The sequence below is a fragment of the Budorcas taxicolor genome, chromosome 15 (assembly GCF_023091745.1).
Source record: "Budorcas taxicolor isolate Tak-1 chromosome 15, Takin1.1, whole genome shotgun sequence".
NCBI classification, from domain to species: domain Eukaryota; kingdom Metazoa; phylum Chordata; class Mammalia; order Artiodactyla; family Bovidae; genus Budorcas; species Budorcas taxicolor.
Window position 1 is genome coordinate 79,508,392 of NC_068924.1, and position 14,482 is coordinate 79,522,873.

General features: G+C 39.0%; 1 protein-coding gene across 1 annotated transcript; it reads left to right on the plus strand.

Annotated features, from left to right (window-relative positions):
- The first annotated feature begins 2,374 nt into the window (after window positions 1-2,374).
- On the plus strand, window positions 2,375-3,220 carry LOC128060269 (olfactory receptor 5B12-like). The gene has a single exon (XM_052652639.1). It carries the CDS (start codon window positions 2,375-2,377, stop codon window positions 3,218-3,220), a length of 846 nt encoding a protein of 281 aa, XP_052508599.1.
- The last annotated feature ends 11,262 nt before the right edge of the window (window positions 3,221-14,482 follow it).

The following is a 14,482-nucleotide window of genomic DNA, read 5'->3' on the forward strand; positions in this document are numbered from 1 at the left end:
AGGAGAAGGGGATGACAGAGGATGAGATTATTGGATGGCATCACCGACTCAATGGACATGAGCTTGAGCAGACTCCGGGAGTTGGTGGTGGACAGGGAAGCCTGGCGTGCTGCAGTCCATGGGGTCACAAAGAGTCGGACACAACTGACTGACTGAACTGAACTGAACTGAACTGAGGTATCTGGCCAGCTCTTCTGAGCTCAAGACTTCTGTATCAGAGCTGTTGATGTAATACTTTTACTTGGATGGCCAAAAGGAATCTCAAACTTAATGATGATTTCCTTTTCTCTTTGTCCCAAGTAACTGCTCCTTTCCCACCATTCTTTGTATCACTATTCAAAAACAGGAGTCAGCACTGATCCCTCTGTCTACCATCAATATGCAATGTATCAGTAAATCCAGTCAGCTCTACTTTTGAAATATATCCAAAATTGAACAACTTTTTATTATCTCTCTCACTACGACCTTGGTCTAAGCCATCATGTTCTCTTACTTGGAATAATATAATAGCCTATAATTTCTTTTGCAACTTTCATCTTTATCTTGCTAAATACAAGTACCTACAGACCTACCAGAGTGATTCTGTTCAAAGAATTCAGATTAGGTCATGTTGGGTTCAAATCCTATGATGCTTTCCAATCTCTTTCAGAATAAAAGTTTAACAACTTAAAGTAGTGTGTGAAGGGACTTTAGCTTCACACTGCTGCACTTCTTTCACCTTCCAACTGCAGCCTTATTGATTGTCTTGCTGTTCCTGGAACAGTCTTGGCATGTTTAGATCCCAGAGCCATGTATTTTCTGTTTCCTCTGCCTGGGTTACAGGCTTCCTTTGTGGCTCAGAGGGTAAAGAATCTGCCTGCAATGCAGGAGACCTGGGTTTGATCCCGGGGTTGGGAAGATCTGCTGGAGAGGGGAAAGGCTACCTACTCCAGTATTCTTGGGCTTCCCTTTTGGCTCAGCTGGTAAAGAATCTGCCTGCAATGCAGGAGACCTGTGTTTGATCCCTGGGTTGGGGAAAATCCCCTGGAAAAGGGATGGCACCCACTCCAGGACTCTTGCCTGGAGAATTCCAGGGACAGAGGAGCCTAACAGACTGCAGTCCATGGGGTTGCAAAGACAGGGACAGGACTGAGTGACTAACATTTTCATTTTTATTGCCTGGGCTGTGCCCTTCCCCCAAGTATACTCAAGGCCTGCTCCCCTACTCCGTTCAGGCATTTGCTAAAAACTCTCATTTTTGTGAATGAGTCTATCCCAGACCACCATATTTAAAATTATATAGTAGAAGGAGTTTGTAGGGAAAACAAATGTCATGAATGATGTTATCAGTCCTTTGATTTCACCCTTATTGGCAAGTCATATCGTAGGTCATCCACCTCTCCAATACAGATAGATCAAACCCACTGTTTGAATTATAATATCTAACAATTTACATAGTTTGAGTTTGCGTTACCAACCTAGTTGGCTGCTGGGAAAAATTGATGGGATAATTGACAGCCAAGTGATGTTGCATGCCACCAGAAAAGAAATTCATCAGTTCTGTACATGGTTATGCTGGAAGCTGCATCTTTTAATATGGCTATAACATGAGTCCAGATCAGGAACATTTGAATGCAGAAGTTAAAAGCTGCATAAATTTGGTAAAAGTTAAAAACTGTTATTTTATAGATGTCTTTATTCCTTGGGCAAGAATTTCTATTGTTTTCCACTATGGGGTAAATTATATACCCTATTTACTGTACAGTATAGTGAGAACATTTTAGGCTATATGCAACACTGTTCTTGACCACAATGGAAAGCCAAAAAAAGTAAGTTGAAGTAAAATTAATCCAATTTCATATTTATTTTACTAAGTTTAGTTTAAAGAATAATTTTTGTTTTTGTTTTGGAAACTTTGATTTGGGAGCCAGAGCTGCTCTAGTTAGCAACCAACGTGATGAAATAGCATAAATTCTTTTTTTTCTTGTCTTTACCTTAATTCAGTCTTCTATAAAGTTAAGATGGAGAAGGAAATGGCAACCCACTCCAGTATTCTTGCCTGGAGAATTCCATGCACAGAGGAGCCTGGTGGGCTAATGTTCATGAGGTCACAAAGAGTTGGACACAACTGAGTGACAAATGAAGTTAGGAGGTTGGGATGCATTATCTCCAAATCCTTTTAACTGGGATACTCTATGGCCTTTAAATAACTTATAATTTTAGCTGTTGTGGTCAGGCTTTAAATCTAAACACTCCTGGAAACAAGTTATTTTAATACTGAAATAAAGCACAGTGATCATGCTAATTGATTTCAATGGAGCCTTCCTTTCATTTATTATTTTTATTCTATTTTCCCATTGCTACAGAGCAGCCACACAGTTCCCAGTTGATCTCCATGGAAAACACTACCGAGGTGACTGAGTTCGTCCTGGCGGGGTTATCCGATGACCCGGAAGTGCAGATCCTGCTCTTCATCACTTTCCCTCTCATCTACCTCCTCTCCCTGGTTGGGAACCTGGGGGTGACCGAGCCGATCCTGCTGGACTCTCGTCTCCACACGCCCATGTACTTCTTTCTCAGCCAACTCTCGCTGGTGGACTTCGGTTACTCCTCAGCTGTCACTCCCAAAGTGATGGCTGGATTCCTCACAGGAGACAAAACCGTTTCCTACGAGGCGTGTGTCGCCCAGTTCTTCTTCTTCGTAGCCTTTATCACCGCAGAAAGTTTCCTCTTGGCCGCTATGGCTTATGACCGCCATGCAGCCGTGTGCAAACCCCTGCACTACGCCACCGCCATGCCGACCAGGGCGTGCGCGCGCGTGCTCACAGGCTGCCTCCTCTGTGGCTTCCTGAACGCCTCCATCCACACTGGGAACGTTCTCAGGCTCTCCTTCTGTAGGTCCAACGTGGTCAGTCACTTCTTTTGTGATGCTCCTCCCCTGCTGGCTCTCTCGTGCTCAGACAGCTACGCCAGTGAGATGGTTATTTTCTTTGTGGTGGGTTTCAATGACCTCTTTTCTATTCTGGTCATCTTCATCTCCTACCTGTTTATATTTATCACCATTCTGAAGATGCGCTCTTCTGAAGGACGCCAGAAGGCCTTCTCCACCTGCGCTTCCCACCTCACCGCTGTCTCCATCTTCTACGGGACCGGCATCTCCATGTACTTACAGCCCAGCTCCAGCCACGCCCTGGGCACAAAGCGGCGTCCGTGTTCTACGCCATGGTCATCCCCATGCTGAACCCACTGGTCTACAGCCTGAGGAACAAGGAGGTCAAGAGTGCATTCAAGACGGCTGTGGGGAAGGCAAAGTCTTCTACAGAATTCATACTTTAAAAACCTTGAATGTACAGTAAGGCACTGTCCATCCACTTTGGATTCATCTGAGAAAAATCTTTAACTGTTTATTTCCAATTTTCTAATTTCTATAGTAGTTTCTCCAACTGTTAGGTCTACAAAGCAAAATCTTAAAAAAAAAAATAAGACCTAGGAGTAATAGGTTAAAGAAAATCACTCATGAACATGGAGTTCATATTACAGAAATTCTTAATAAGCATGTTCACCCACACTCTTACAAAAACATGTACGTTTACATGCATATGTTAGCATATGCACACATACATGTCATTCATGAGAAACTCATGAAACCCAAACAACTACAGATGGAAAAACTGAAGACAGACATGAGATAGATCTACCGTTACATTATGTAGAACTATATTTTGGTGTCTGAGAATATAGTGTTAGTATAAATATTTTGACTTATGGAAATAGACTATGTTAGTGATATAATGTATATATATATTATATATTTAGTTTTTTAAAATTATATTTCACCTTGTCCTTTCATTTATGAAATGCATCAGCTTTTATATTAAAAAAAATTAACTTTTATGAAAATAGTTCCAAAGATCTGAGTATTGATTTCTTATTGCCTTTTTGTTTGTTCTTGCATTTAATAAAATTACATTTCTCTTTTTAATTTATATTTTTATTGAAGGATAATTGCTTTACAGAATTTTTTTGTTTTCTGTCAAACCTCAATGTGAATCAGCCATAGGTATATATATGTATCCCCTCCCTTTTGAACCTCCCTCCCATCTCCCTCCCCACCCCACCCCTCTAGGTTGATACAGAGCCCCTGTTTGAGTTTCCTGAGCCATACAGCAAGTTCTCATTGCCTATCTATCTTACATATGGCAATGTAAGTTTCCATGTTGCTCTTTCCATACATCTCACTCTCTCCTCCCCTCTCCCATGTCCATAAGTCTATTCTCTATGTCTGTTTCTCCATTGCTGGCCTGTAAATAATTTCTTCAGAACCATTTTCCTAGATTCCATATATGTGCATTGTAATGTGATATTTATCTTTCTCTTTCTGACTCAATTCACTCTGTATAATAGGTTCTAGGCTCACCCACCTCATCAGAACTGACTCACATGTATTCCTTTTTATGGCTGAGTAATATTCCATTGTGTATATGTACTGCAACATCTTTATCAATTCATGTGTTGATGGACATCTAGGTTGCTTCCATATTCTAGCTATTGTAAATAGTGCTGCAGTGAACAGTGGAATACATGTGTCTTTTTCAACCCTGGTTTCTTCAGGGTATATGCCTAGGAGTAGGATTGCTGGGTGATGTGGTGGTGTTATTCCTAGTTTTTAAAGGAATCTCCATACCATCTTCCATAGTGGCTGTATCAGTTTACCTTCCCACTAACAGTGCAAGAGTGTTCCCTTTTCTCCACACCCTCTCCAGAATTTATTGTTTGTAGACTTTTTGATGATGGCCATTCTGACTGGTGTGAGGTGATATCTCATTGTGGTTTTGATTTGCATTTCTCTAATAATGAGCAATGTTGAGCATTTTTTTCAAGTGTTTGTTAGCCATCTGTATGTCTTCTTTGGAGAAATATCTATGTAGGTTTTTTCCCCACTTTTTGATTGGGTTGTTTGTTTTTCTGGTATTGAGTTGTATGAGCTGCTTGTGTATTTTGGAAATTAATCCTTTGTCAGTTATTTCATTAGCTGTCATTTTCTCCCATTCGGAGGGTTGTCTTTTCACCTTGCTTGTAGTTTCCTTTACTGTGCAAAAGTTTTTAAATTTAATCACGTCCCACTTGTTTACTTTTGTTTTTATTTCCATTACTCTAGGAGGTGGGTCATAGAGGATCTTGCCTTGATTTATGTCATTGAGAATTCTGCTAATGTTTTTCTCTAAGGATTTTATAGTTTCTGGTCTTCCATTTAGGTCTTTAATCCATTTTGAGTTTATCTTTGTGTATGGTGTTAGGAAGTGTTCTAATTTCATTCTTTTACATGTAGCTGTCCAGTTTTCCCAGCACCTTTTATTGAAGAGGTTATCTTTGCCCCATTGTATATTCTTGTCTCCTTTGTCAAAAATAAGGTACCCATGGGTGCATGGGTTTATTTCTGGATTTTCTATGTTGTTCCCTTGGTCTATATTTCTGTTTTTCTGCCAGTACCATGCAGCTTGATGACTGTAGCTTTGTAGTGTAATCTGAATTCAAGAAGGTTGATTTCTTCAGTTCCATTCTTCTTTCTCAAGACTGCTTTGCCTATTTGGTGTCTTTTATGTTTCCATATGAGACTTCCCTGGTGGCTCAGACTTTAAAGCATCTGCTTGCAATGCAGGAGACCCAGGTTCGATCCCTGGGTTAGGAATATCCCCTGGAGAAGGAAATGTTCCACATAAATTGTGAATTTTTTTGTTTTAGATCTGTGAAAAATGCCATTGGTAATTTGATAGGGATCACATTGAATCTGTAGATTGCATTTGGTAGTATAGTCATTTTCACAATATTGATTCTTCCTATCCAGGAACATGGAATATCTCTCCAACTGTTTATGTCATCTTTGATTTCTTTCATCAGTGTCATAATTTTCTATGTACAGTTCTTTTGTCTCCTTAGGTGAGTTTATTCCAAGATATTTAATTCTTTTTGTTGCAATGGTGAATGGGATTGATTCCTTAATTTCTTTTTCTGATTTTTTATTGTTAGTATATAGAAATGCAAGTGATTTCTGTATCTTGCAACTTTGCTAAATTCACTGATTAGCTCTAGTAATTTTCTGATTCTATCTTTAGGGTTTTCTATGTACAGTATCATGTCATCTGCAAACAGTGAGAGCTTTACTTTTTTCCAATCTGGATTCCTTTTATTTCTTTTTCTTCTCTGATTGCTATAGCTAGGACTTCCAGAACTATGTTGAATAATAGTGGTGAAAGTGGATACCCTTGTCTTTTTCCTAATCTTAGGGGGAATGCTGCTGTTTTTCACCGTTGAGAATGTTTGCTGTGGGCTTATCATATATGGCTTTACTGTGTTGAGGCAGGTTCCTTCTATGCCCATTTTTGAAGAGTTTTAGTCATAAATGGGTTCTGAGTTTTGTCAAAGGCTTTTTCTGCATCTATTGAGATGATCATATGGCTTTTTCTTTCAGTTTGTTGATATGGTGTATCACATTGATTGATTTCTGTATATTGAAGAATCCTTGCATTCCTGGAATAAACCCAACTTGATCATGGTGTATGAGCTTTTGGATGTGTTGCTGAATTCTGTTTGCTAAAATTTTGTTGAGGATTTTTGCATCTATGTTCATCAGTGATATTGGCCTGTAGTTTTCTTTTTTAGTGTTGTCTTTGTCTGGTTTTAGTATCAGGGTGATGGTGGCCTCGTAGAATGAGTTTGGAAGTGTTCTTTCCTCTGCAATTTTTTGAAAGAGTTTTAGAAGGATAGGCAGTAGCTCTTCTCCAAATGTTTGATAGAATTCTCCTGTGAAGTCATCTGGTTCTGGGCTTTTGTTTTTTGGGGAGATTTTTGATCACAGCTTCAATTTCAGTGCTTGTAATTGGGTTGTTCATAATTTCTATGTCTTCCTGGTTCAGTCTTGGAAGAGTTAATTTTTTTAGAATCTGTCCATTTCTTCCAGATTATCCATTTTATTACCATAGAGTTGTTCATAATAGTCTCACATAATCCTTTGTATTTCTGCATTGTCTGTTGTAACCACTCCTTTTTCATTTCTAATTTTGTTGATTTGATTCTTCTCTCTTTTTCTCTTGATGAGTCTGACTAAAGGTTTGTCAATTTTGTTTACCTTCTCAAAGAACCAGCTTTTAGTTTTATTAATCTTTACTATTGTTTCTTTCATTTCTTTTTCACTTATTTCTGCTCTGATCTTTATGGTTTCTTTCCTTATATTAATTTTGGGGTTTTTTTGTTCTTCTTTTTCTAGTTGTTTTAGGTGTAATATTAGGCTGTCTATTCGATGTGTTTCTTGTTTCTTGAGGTCGGATTGTATTGCTATAAACTTCCCTCTTAGGACTGCTTTTGCTGCATCCCATAAATTTTGAGTTGTAGTGTTTTCATTGTTATTTGTTTCTAGAAATTTTTTGATTTCCCTTCTGATTTCAGTAAGCTGTTGGTTATTTAGAAGTGTGTTGCTTAATCTCCATGTGTTTGTGTTTCTTACAGTTTTTTTTTTGTAATTGATATCTAGTCTCATAGCTTTGTGGTTGGAGAAGATGCTTGATATGATTTCAATTTTCTTAAATTTACTTAGGTTTGATTTGTGACCCTAGATGTGGTCTATCCTGGAGAATGTTCCATGTGCACTTGAGAAGAAGGTTTATTCTTCTGCATTTGGATGGAATGTCCTGAAGATATCAATGAGATCCATCTCATCTAATGTATTATTTAAGACTTGTGTTTCCCTATTAATTTTCTGTTTTGATGATCTGTCCATGGTGTGAGTGGGGCGTTAAAGTCTCCTACTATTATTGCGTTACTGTCAGTTTCTCCTTTTATGTCTGTTAGTGTTTGTCTGATGTATTGATGTATTCCTATGTTGGGTGCATAGGTATTTACAATTGTTATGTCTTCCTCTTAGATTGATCCCTTGATCATTATGTAGTGTCCTTCCTTATCTCTTGTAGTCTTTATTTTAAGGTCTATTTTGTCTGATATGAGAATAGCTACTCCAGTTTTCTTTTGCTTCCCATTTGCATGGAATATATTTTTCCATCCTCTCACTTTCAGTCTATATGTGTCTTGAGGTCTGAGGTGGGTTTCTTGTAGACAGCATATATATGGGCCTTGTTTTTGTATCCATCAGCCAGTCTGTGTGTTGTGGTTGGGGCATTTAATCCAGTTACGTTTAAAGTAGTTATTGATATATATGTTCTTATGCCATTTTCTTAATTGTTTGGGGTTAATTTTGTAGATCTCTTTACTTCTCTTGTATTTTTTGACTATATAAGTCCTTTTAACATTTATTGTAAAGCTAGTTTGGTGGTACTGAATTCTCTTAACTTTTGCTTGTCTGAAAATCTTTTTATTTCCCCATCAATTTCGAATGAGATCCTTGCCAGGTACAGTAATCTTGGTTGTAGATTTTTCCTTTTCAGTACTTTAAATATATCCTGCCATTCCCTTTTGGCCTGCAGAGCTTCTGCTGAAAGATCAGCTGTTAAGTGTATGGGGCTTCCCTTGTTTGTTACTTTTTGCTTCTCCTTTGCTGCTTTTAATATTCTTTCTTTCTGTCTAGTCTTTGTTAGTTTGATTATGTATGTGTCTTGGTGTGTTTCTCCTTGGATTTATCCTGTGTGGGGCTCTTTGTGCCTCTTGGACTTGATTGACTATTTCCTTTTCCATGTTGGGGAAATTTTCAACTATAATCTCTTCAAAAATTTCCTTATATCCCTTCTTTTTCTCTTCTACTCCTGGGACCCCTGTAATTCGAACGTTGGTGTGTTTGATATTGTCCCAGATGTCTCTGAGACCATCCTCAGTTCTTTTCATTCTTTTTACTTCATTCTGCTCTTCAGAAGTTATTTCCACCACTTTATCTTCCAGCTCACTGATTCATTCTGCTTAAGATATTCTACTATTGATCCCTTCCAGAGGACTTTCTAATATCAGTAATTGTGTTGTTTCTCTGAATATTTACTCTTTAGTTCTTCTAGGTCTTTGTTAATTGATTCTTGCATTTTCTCCATTTTGCTTTCAAGGTTTTTGATCATGTTTACTATCATTATTCTGAATTCTTTTTCAGGCAGTGTGCCTATTTCCTCTTCATTTATCTGGACTTCTGTGTTTCTAGTTTGTTCCTTCATTGGTGTAGCATTTCTCTGCCTTTTCTTATTTTTTTGACTTATTGTATTTGAGGTCTCCTTTTCCCATGCTTCAAGGCTGAATCCTTTCTTCCTTTTGGTTTCTGCCCTCTCAAGTTGGTCCAGTGGTTTGTGTAAGCTTCTTATAGGGTGAGATTTGTGCTGAGTTCTCGTTTGTTCATTTGTTTGTTTTTCCTCTGATGGGCAAGGCTCAGTAAGGTAGTAATCCTGTCTGCCGATGATTGGGTTTGTATTTTTGTTTTGTTTGTTGTTTAGATGAGGTGTCCTGCACAGGCTGTTATTGGTGGTTGGGTGATGCTGGGTCTTGTATTCCAGTGGTTTCCTTTGTGTGAGTTCTCACTATCTGATACACCCTAGGGTTAATTCTCTGGCAGTCTAGGGTCTTGGAGTCAATTCTCCTCCTCCAAAGGTTCAAGGCTTGATCTCGAGTTTTGCATGGGTCTATATATTCTTTTCTGTTGGTCAGGTCCTCCTGTCCGCTCTCAGCTGGTGTTCTGCATGCACCTCTGTGTCTGAAGGTGTATTCCTGATGTATCTGTGAAGAGAGATATATTCCACGTCCACCTACTCCTCTGCCATCTTGTTCCTCTTAGAGCAGCTTTATTTTTAAAAGACAAAAGCCTAGTCCGTGTCACTGCAGGGCTCCCTATCAGCCAAGGCCTGGGTGCTGCAGTATGGCCAGACTGTGTGTGCCTGCTTCCACAGCACTGGGTAGGCAGGCCTAAAATTACATTTCTTTTCATGCTTTACATATTTCCTCGATTAAAATTATCATGTAAAATACATTAATTTTAGATAATTTATTAAGATGGAAATTTAGTTAGGAAAATAAATGCCCATGTAAAGCAATGTAATCTTGTAAGAAGAAACAAAAAAAGAATTATTAACGTGATAGGGAGAATTAAAGGCATACTTCAACGGACTTAAATATATAAAGTTTGATTTAAAACTTTTAAGCACCAAGAATTACAGTGTGATGTGCTATGCTTAGTTGCTCAGTCGTGTCCAACTCTTTGCAAACCCCTGGACTGCAGCCCGCCAGGTTCCTCTGTCCATGGGGATTCTCCAGGCAAGAATACTGGAATGAGTCACCATGCCCTCCTCCAGGGAATCTTCCCAACCCAGGAATCAACCCCAGGTCTCCCACATTGCAGGTGGGTTTTTTATTAACTGAGCCACCAGGGAAGCCCATGAATACTGCAGTGGGCAGCCTGTCCCTTCTCCAGGGGATCATCCTGACCCAGAAAACGAACCAGGGTCTCCTGCATTGCAGGTAGATTCTTTACCAGCTGAGCCACCAGGGAAGCGCAAGAATACTGCAGCCTATCACTTCTCCAGGGGATCTTCCTGACCCAGAAAATGAACCAGGGTCTCCTGCATTGCAGGTGGATTCTTTAAGCAATGACAAATTATGTAATGTTATAAATATGTTAATAATTTTGTCATTAATATTTTAAGTCTCACTTTGCTAAAATATCTGAATCTATATATATTTCATTCTTTCCTCAGACTTGGGAACGTTTTGGGCATCATTTCTTCAAATATTCTTTTTGCGCTTTCTCTCTTAAGATCCCCCATTATACATATAATGGGGGATCTTATGGCATCCTGTTTGTCTCTGAGACTGTTTAATTTTCTTCGTTACTTTTGAATTTTTGTTGCTCAGACTGGCTATCTTAAAACTCTTTTTTATTCTGTCAGCTTAAATTTGTTACTAATCAACTTTGGTAAATTTTATATTTAATTTATTTTCAACTTAAAATTTCTATTTGGTTTTTGAAATAATTTGTATATTTATATTGATGTTCTCTATTTGGTGAGACATTGTTCTCATATTTTTCCTTTGAATTTTGGTATCCTTTAGTTCTTTGACCAGATTTGTGTTATCTAATTTAAATTTTTTTTTTTGTTAGCGTGACATCTGGTTTTCCTCAGGGATAGCTTCTACTGTTAGGTTTTCTATCTCTTTATTGAGATTTCCATTTTGTTCACATATTGCTTTCTTGACTTTTTGCACATCTTCCTTCAGTTCTTTGAGCACTTTAAAGACAACTGTTTTAATGTTTTTGTTTAGTAATCTAAAATCAGGTCTTTTTCAGAGACAGTTTCTGTTTATTTTTTTTTTTCTCTTTGAAATTGTTTGTTTGTTTGCTTACTGATTTCTTGTTGTTACTGTTTAAAACTAAGCAATTTAATCTACTAATTCTAGACATAAGATTCTCTTCTTTCCCCAGGGTTTGATGCTTTCTGTTATTGCTTTTGTTTCTTGATTTTGCTTTTTTATTGTTGCAGGATGCCAAGAATCAGCCTGGAATGTAAACTTAAGGTCTTCTCAGGTCTTTTCTGAACTTTTCCTGGGTAATTGTGGTCACTTTCCAATGTCCCCATATATGTAGTCATTTTTGAATGTCCTAGATTTTAATTTAGGGCTCCCAAAGAGGGGAAAAAGAGAAAAACAATGTGAGCAAATAAAAAGAGCACTGTATTTTTTAATGCAGCTCCCTGGTGGCTCAGATGGTGAAGCATCCGCCTGCAATGCAGGAGACCCAAGTTCAATCCCTGGAGTGGGAAGATCCCCAAGAGAAGAGAATGGCAACCCACTCCAGTATTCTTGCCTGGAGAACCCCATGGACAGAGGATCCTGGCAGGCTACAGTTCATGGGGTCACATAGAGTCGAACATGATGAGTGACTAACACACACACATCTTTTTAAATTCCCTGGAAATCATTTCAGCTGAAGGGGGTTGTCGGTCAGTATGTCTGACTCTGTAACCCCATGGACTGCAGCATGCCAGTCTTCTCTGTCCTTCACCATCTCCTGGAGTTTACTCAAACTCGTGTCCATCCAGTCAGTGATGCCATTCTACCCTCTCATCCTCTGCGTTCCCTCTCCTCCTGCCCTTAATGTTTCCCAGCATCAGGGTCTTTTCCACTGAGTCAGCTCTTCACATCAGGTGGCCAAAGTACTGGAGTTTCAGCTTCAGCATCAGTTCTTCCAATGAATATTCAGGGTTGATTTCCATTAGGATTGACTGGTTTGATCTCCTTGCAGTCCAAGGAACTCTCAAGAGTCTTCTCCAACACCACAGTTCAAAAGCATCAATTCTTCAGTGCTCAGCCTTCTTTATGGTTCAATTCTCACATCCATACATGACTACTGGAAAAACTATAGCTTTGACTAGATAGATCTGTGTTAGCAAAGTGATGTCTCCACTTTTTAATATACTTTCTAGGTTGGTCATAACTTTTCTTCCAAGGAGCAAGTGTCTTTTAATTTCATGGCTGCAGTCACCATCCGCAGTGATTTTGGATCCCAATAAAATAAAGTCTGTCATTGTTTCCCCACCTATTTGCCTTGAAGTGATGGAACCGCATGCCATGATCTTAGTTTTTTGAATGTTGAGTTTTAAGCCAACTTTTTCACTCTCCTGTTTTAGCTTCATCAAGAGGCTCTTTAGTTCCTCTTCTCTTTCTGCCATAAAGGTGGTGTCATCTGCATATGTGAGGTTACTGATATTTCTCCTGGCAGTCTTTATTCCAGCTTGTGCTTAATCCAGCCAAGCATTTCTCATGATGTACTCTGCACATAAGTTATATAAGCAGGGTGACAATATACAGCCTTGACATACTCCTTTCCCAATTTGGAACCAGTCCATTGTCCTAATTGTTGCTTCTTGACCTGCATACAGATTTCTCAGAAGGCTGGTATAGTGGTCTGATATTCCCATCTCTTGAAAACTTTTCATTAGTTAGTTCGGATCCACAGAGTCAAAAGCTTTAGCATAGTCAATGAAGAAGATGTTTTTCTGGAATCCTCTTGCTTTTCTATGACCCAATGGATGTTGGCAATTTGATCTCTAGTTCGTCTGCTTTTTCTAAATCCATCTTGAACATCTGGGAGTTCTCAGATCACATACTGTTGAAGCCTAGCTTGGAGAATTTTGAGCATTGCTTTGCTAGTGTGTGAAATGAGTGCAATTGTGTGGTAGTTTGAACATACTTTGGCATTGCCTTTCTTTGGGACTGGAATGAAAACTGACCTTTTCCAGTTCTGTAGCCACTGCTGAGTTTTCGAGATTTGCTGGCATATTGAGTGCAGCACTTTCACAGCATCATCTTTTAGGATTTTTAATAGCTCAGCTGGAATTCCATCACCTCCACTAGCCTTGTTCATAGTGATGCTTCCTAAGGCCCAACTTGGCTTTGCACTCCAAGATGTCTGGCTCTAGGTTACTGATCACACCATCATGGTTATCTGGGTCATTGAAATCTTTTCTGTATAGTTCTGTGTATTCTGGGCTTCACTGGTAGCTCAACTGGTAAAGAATCCACCTGCAATGCAGGAGTCCCTGCTTCAATTCCTGGGTCGGGAAGAGCTGCTGGAGAAGGGATAGGCTACCCACTCCAGTATTCTTGGGTTTTCCTTGTGGCTCAGATGGTAAAGAATCTGCCTGCAATGAGGAAGATATGGGTTCTATCCCTAGGTTGGTTTGATCCCCTGGAGAAGGGAAGAGCTACCCACTCCAGTATTCTGGCCTGGAGAGTTCCATGGACTGTATAGTCATGGGATCACAAAGAGTTGGACGTGACTGAGTGACTTTCATTTCATTTCAGTTCTGTGTATTCTTGCCACGTCTTCTTAATCTCTTTTGCTTCTGTTTAGGTCCATACAATTTCTGTCTTTATAGTGCCCAGTTTTGCATGAAATGTTCCCTTGGTATCTCTAATTTTCTTTTGCAGCAACCATGGCTGCCTATCTCTTTGTTTGCAACTTTGTGATTAGAAGCAACAATCAGAAAGCAGGGCACAAGTTCCCAATATCAGGAAGATGAGAGTCCTTTTTGCCACCCTGGCTGCTGCAAGCTGCTCTAGAAGCACAAACACAGCTGCCTGTAACACCACGAGGGGTAGGGAATGAGTCTCTAAGAGCTGGAATCAATCAAAATTTATCATCCAAATCTTCCTCTGAAGGTTGCAAGCCTTCAGAGTCCAGAGTTCCCAAATTTTTACACTAGACAGATTCTGCCTGTGCAGTTGTTGACTAGATAAGCACCCATATTCCCGGTCTTCCTGCATTTTCCCAGAATCCTATCCTCTTTGTCTCCTTCCTATAATAATACATGGGATTTCCTTAGGGTTTAGGATACACAGATAATTCAGGATAACCTCTCAAATTAAAATTCTTAATAATCATTCTAAATAGTCACTTTTCTTGCCATATAAATTAGTATTCACAGATTCCAGTAATTAAGCCTTGGATCTTTAGACAGGCTATTTTCAGCCTGCCACAATATTACACAGAAACATTTGGTTCTATTTTTGATAATTTTATGTAACCTAA

Excerpts from the sequence above, each read along its gene's own strand:
- LOC128060269 (XM_052652639.1), top strand. The coding sequence starts at position 2,375 with ATGGAAAACACTACCGAGGTGACTGAGTTCGTCCTGGCGGGGTTATCC.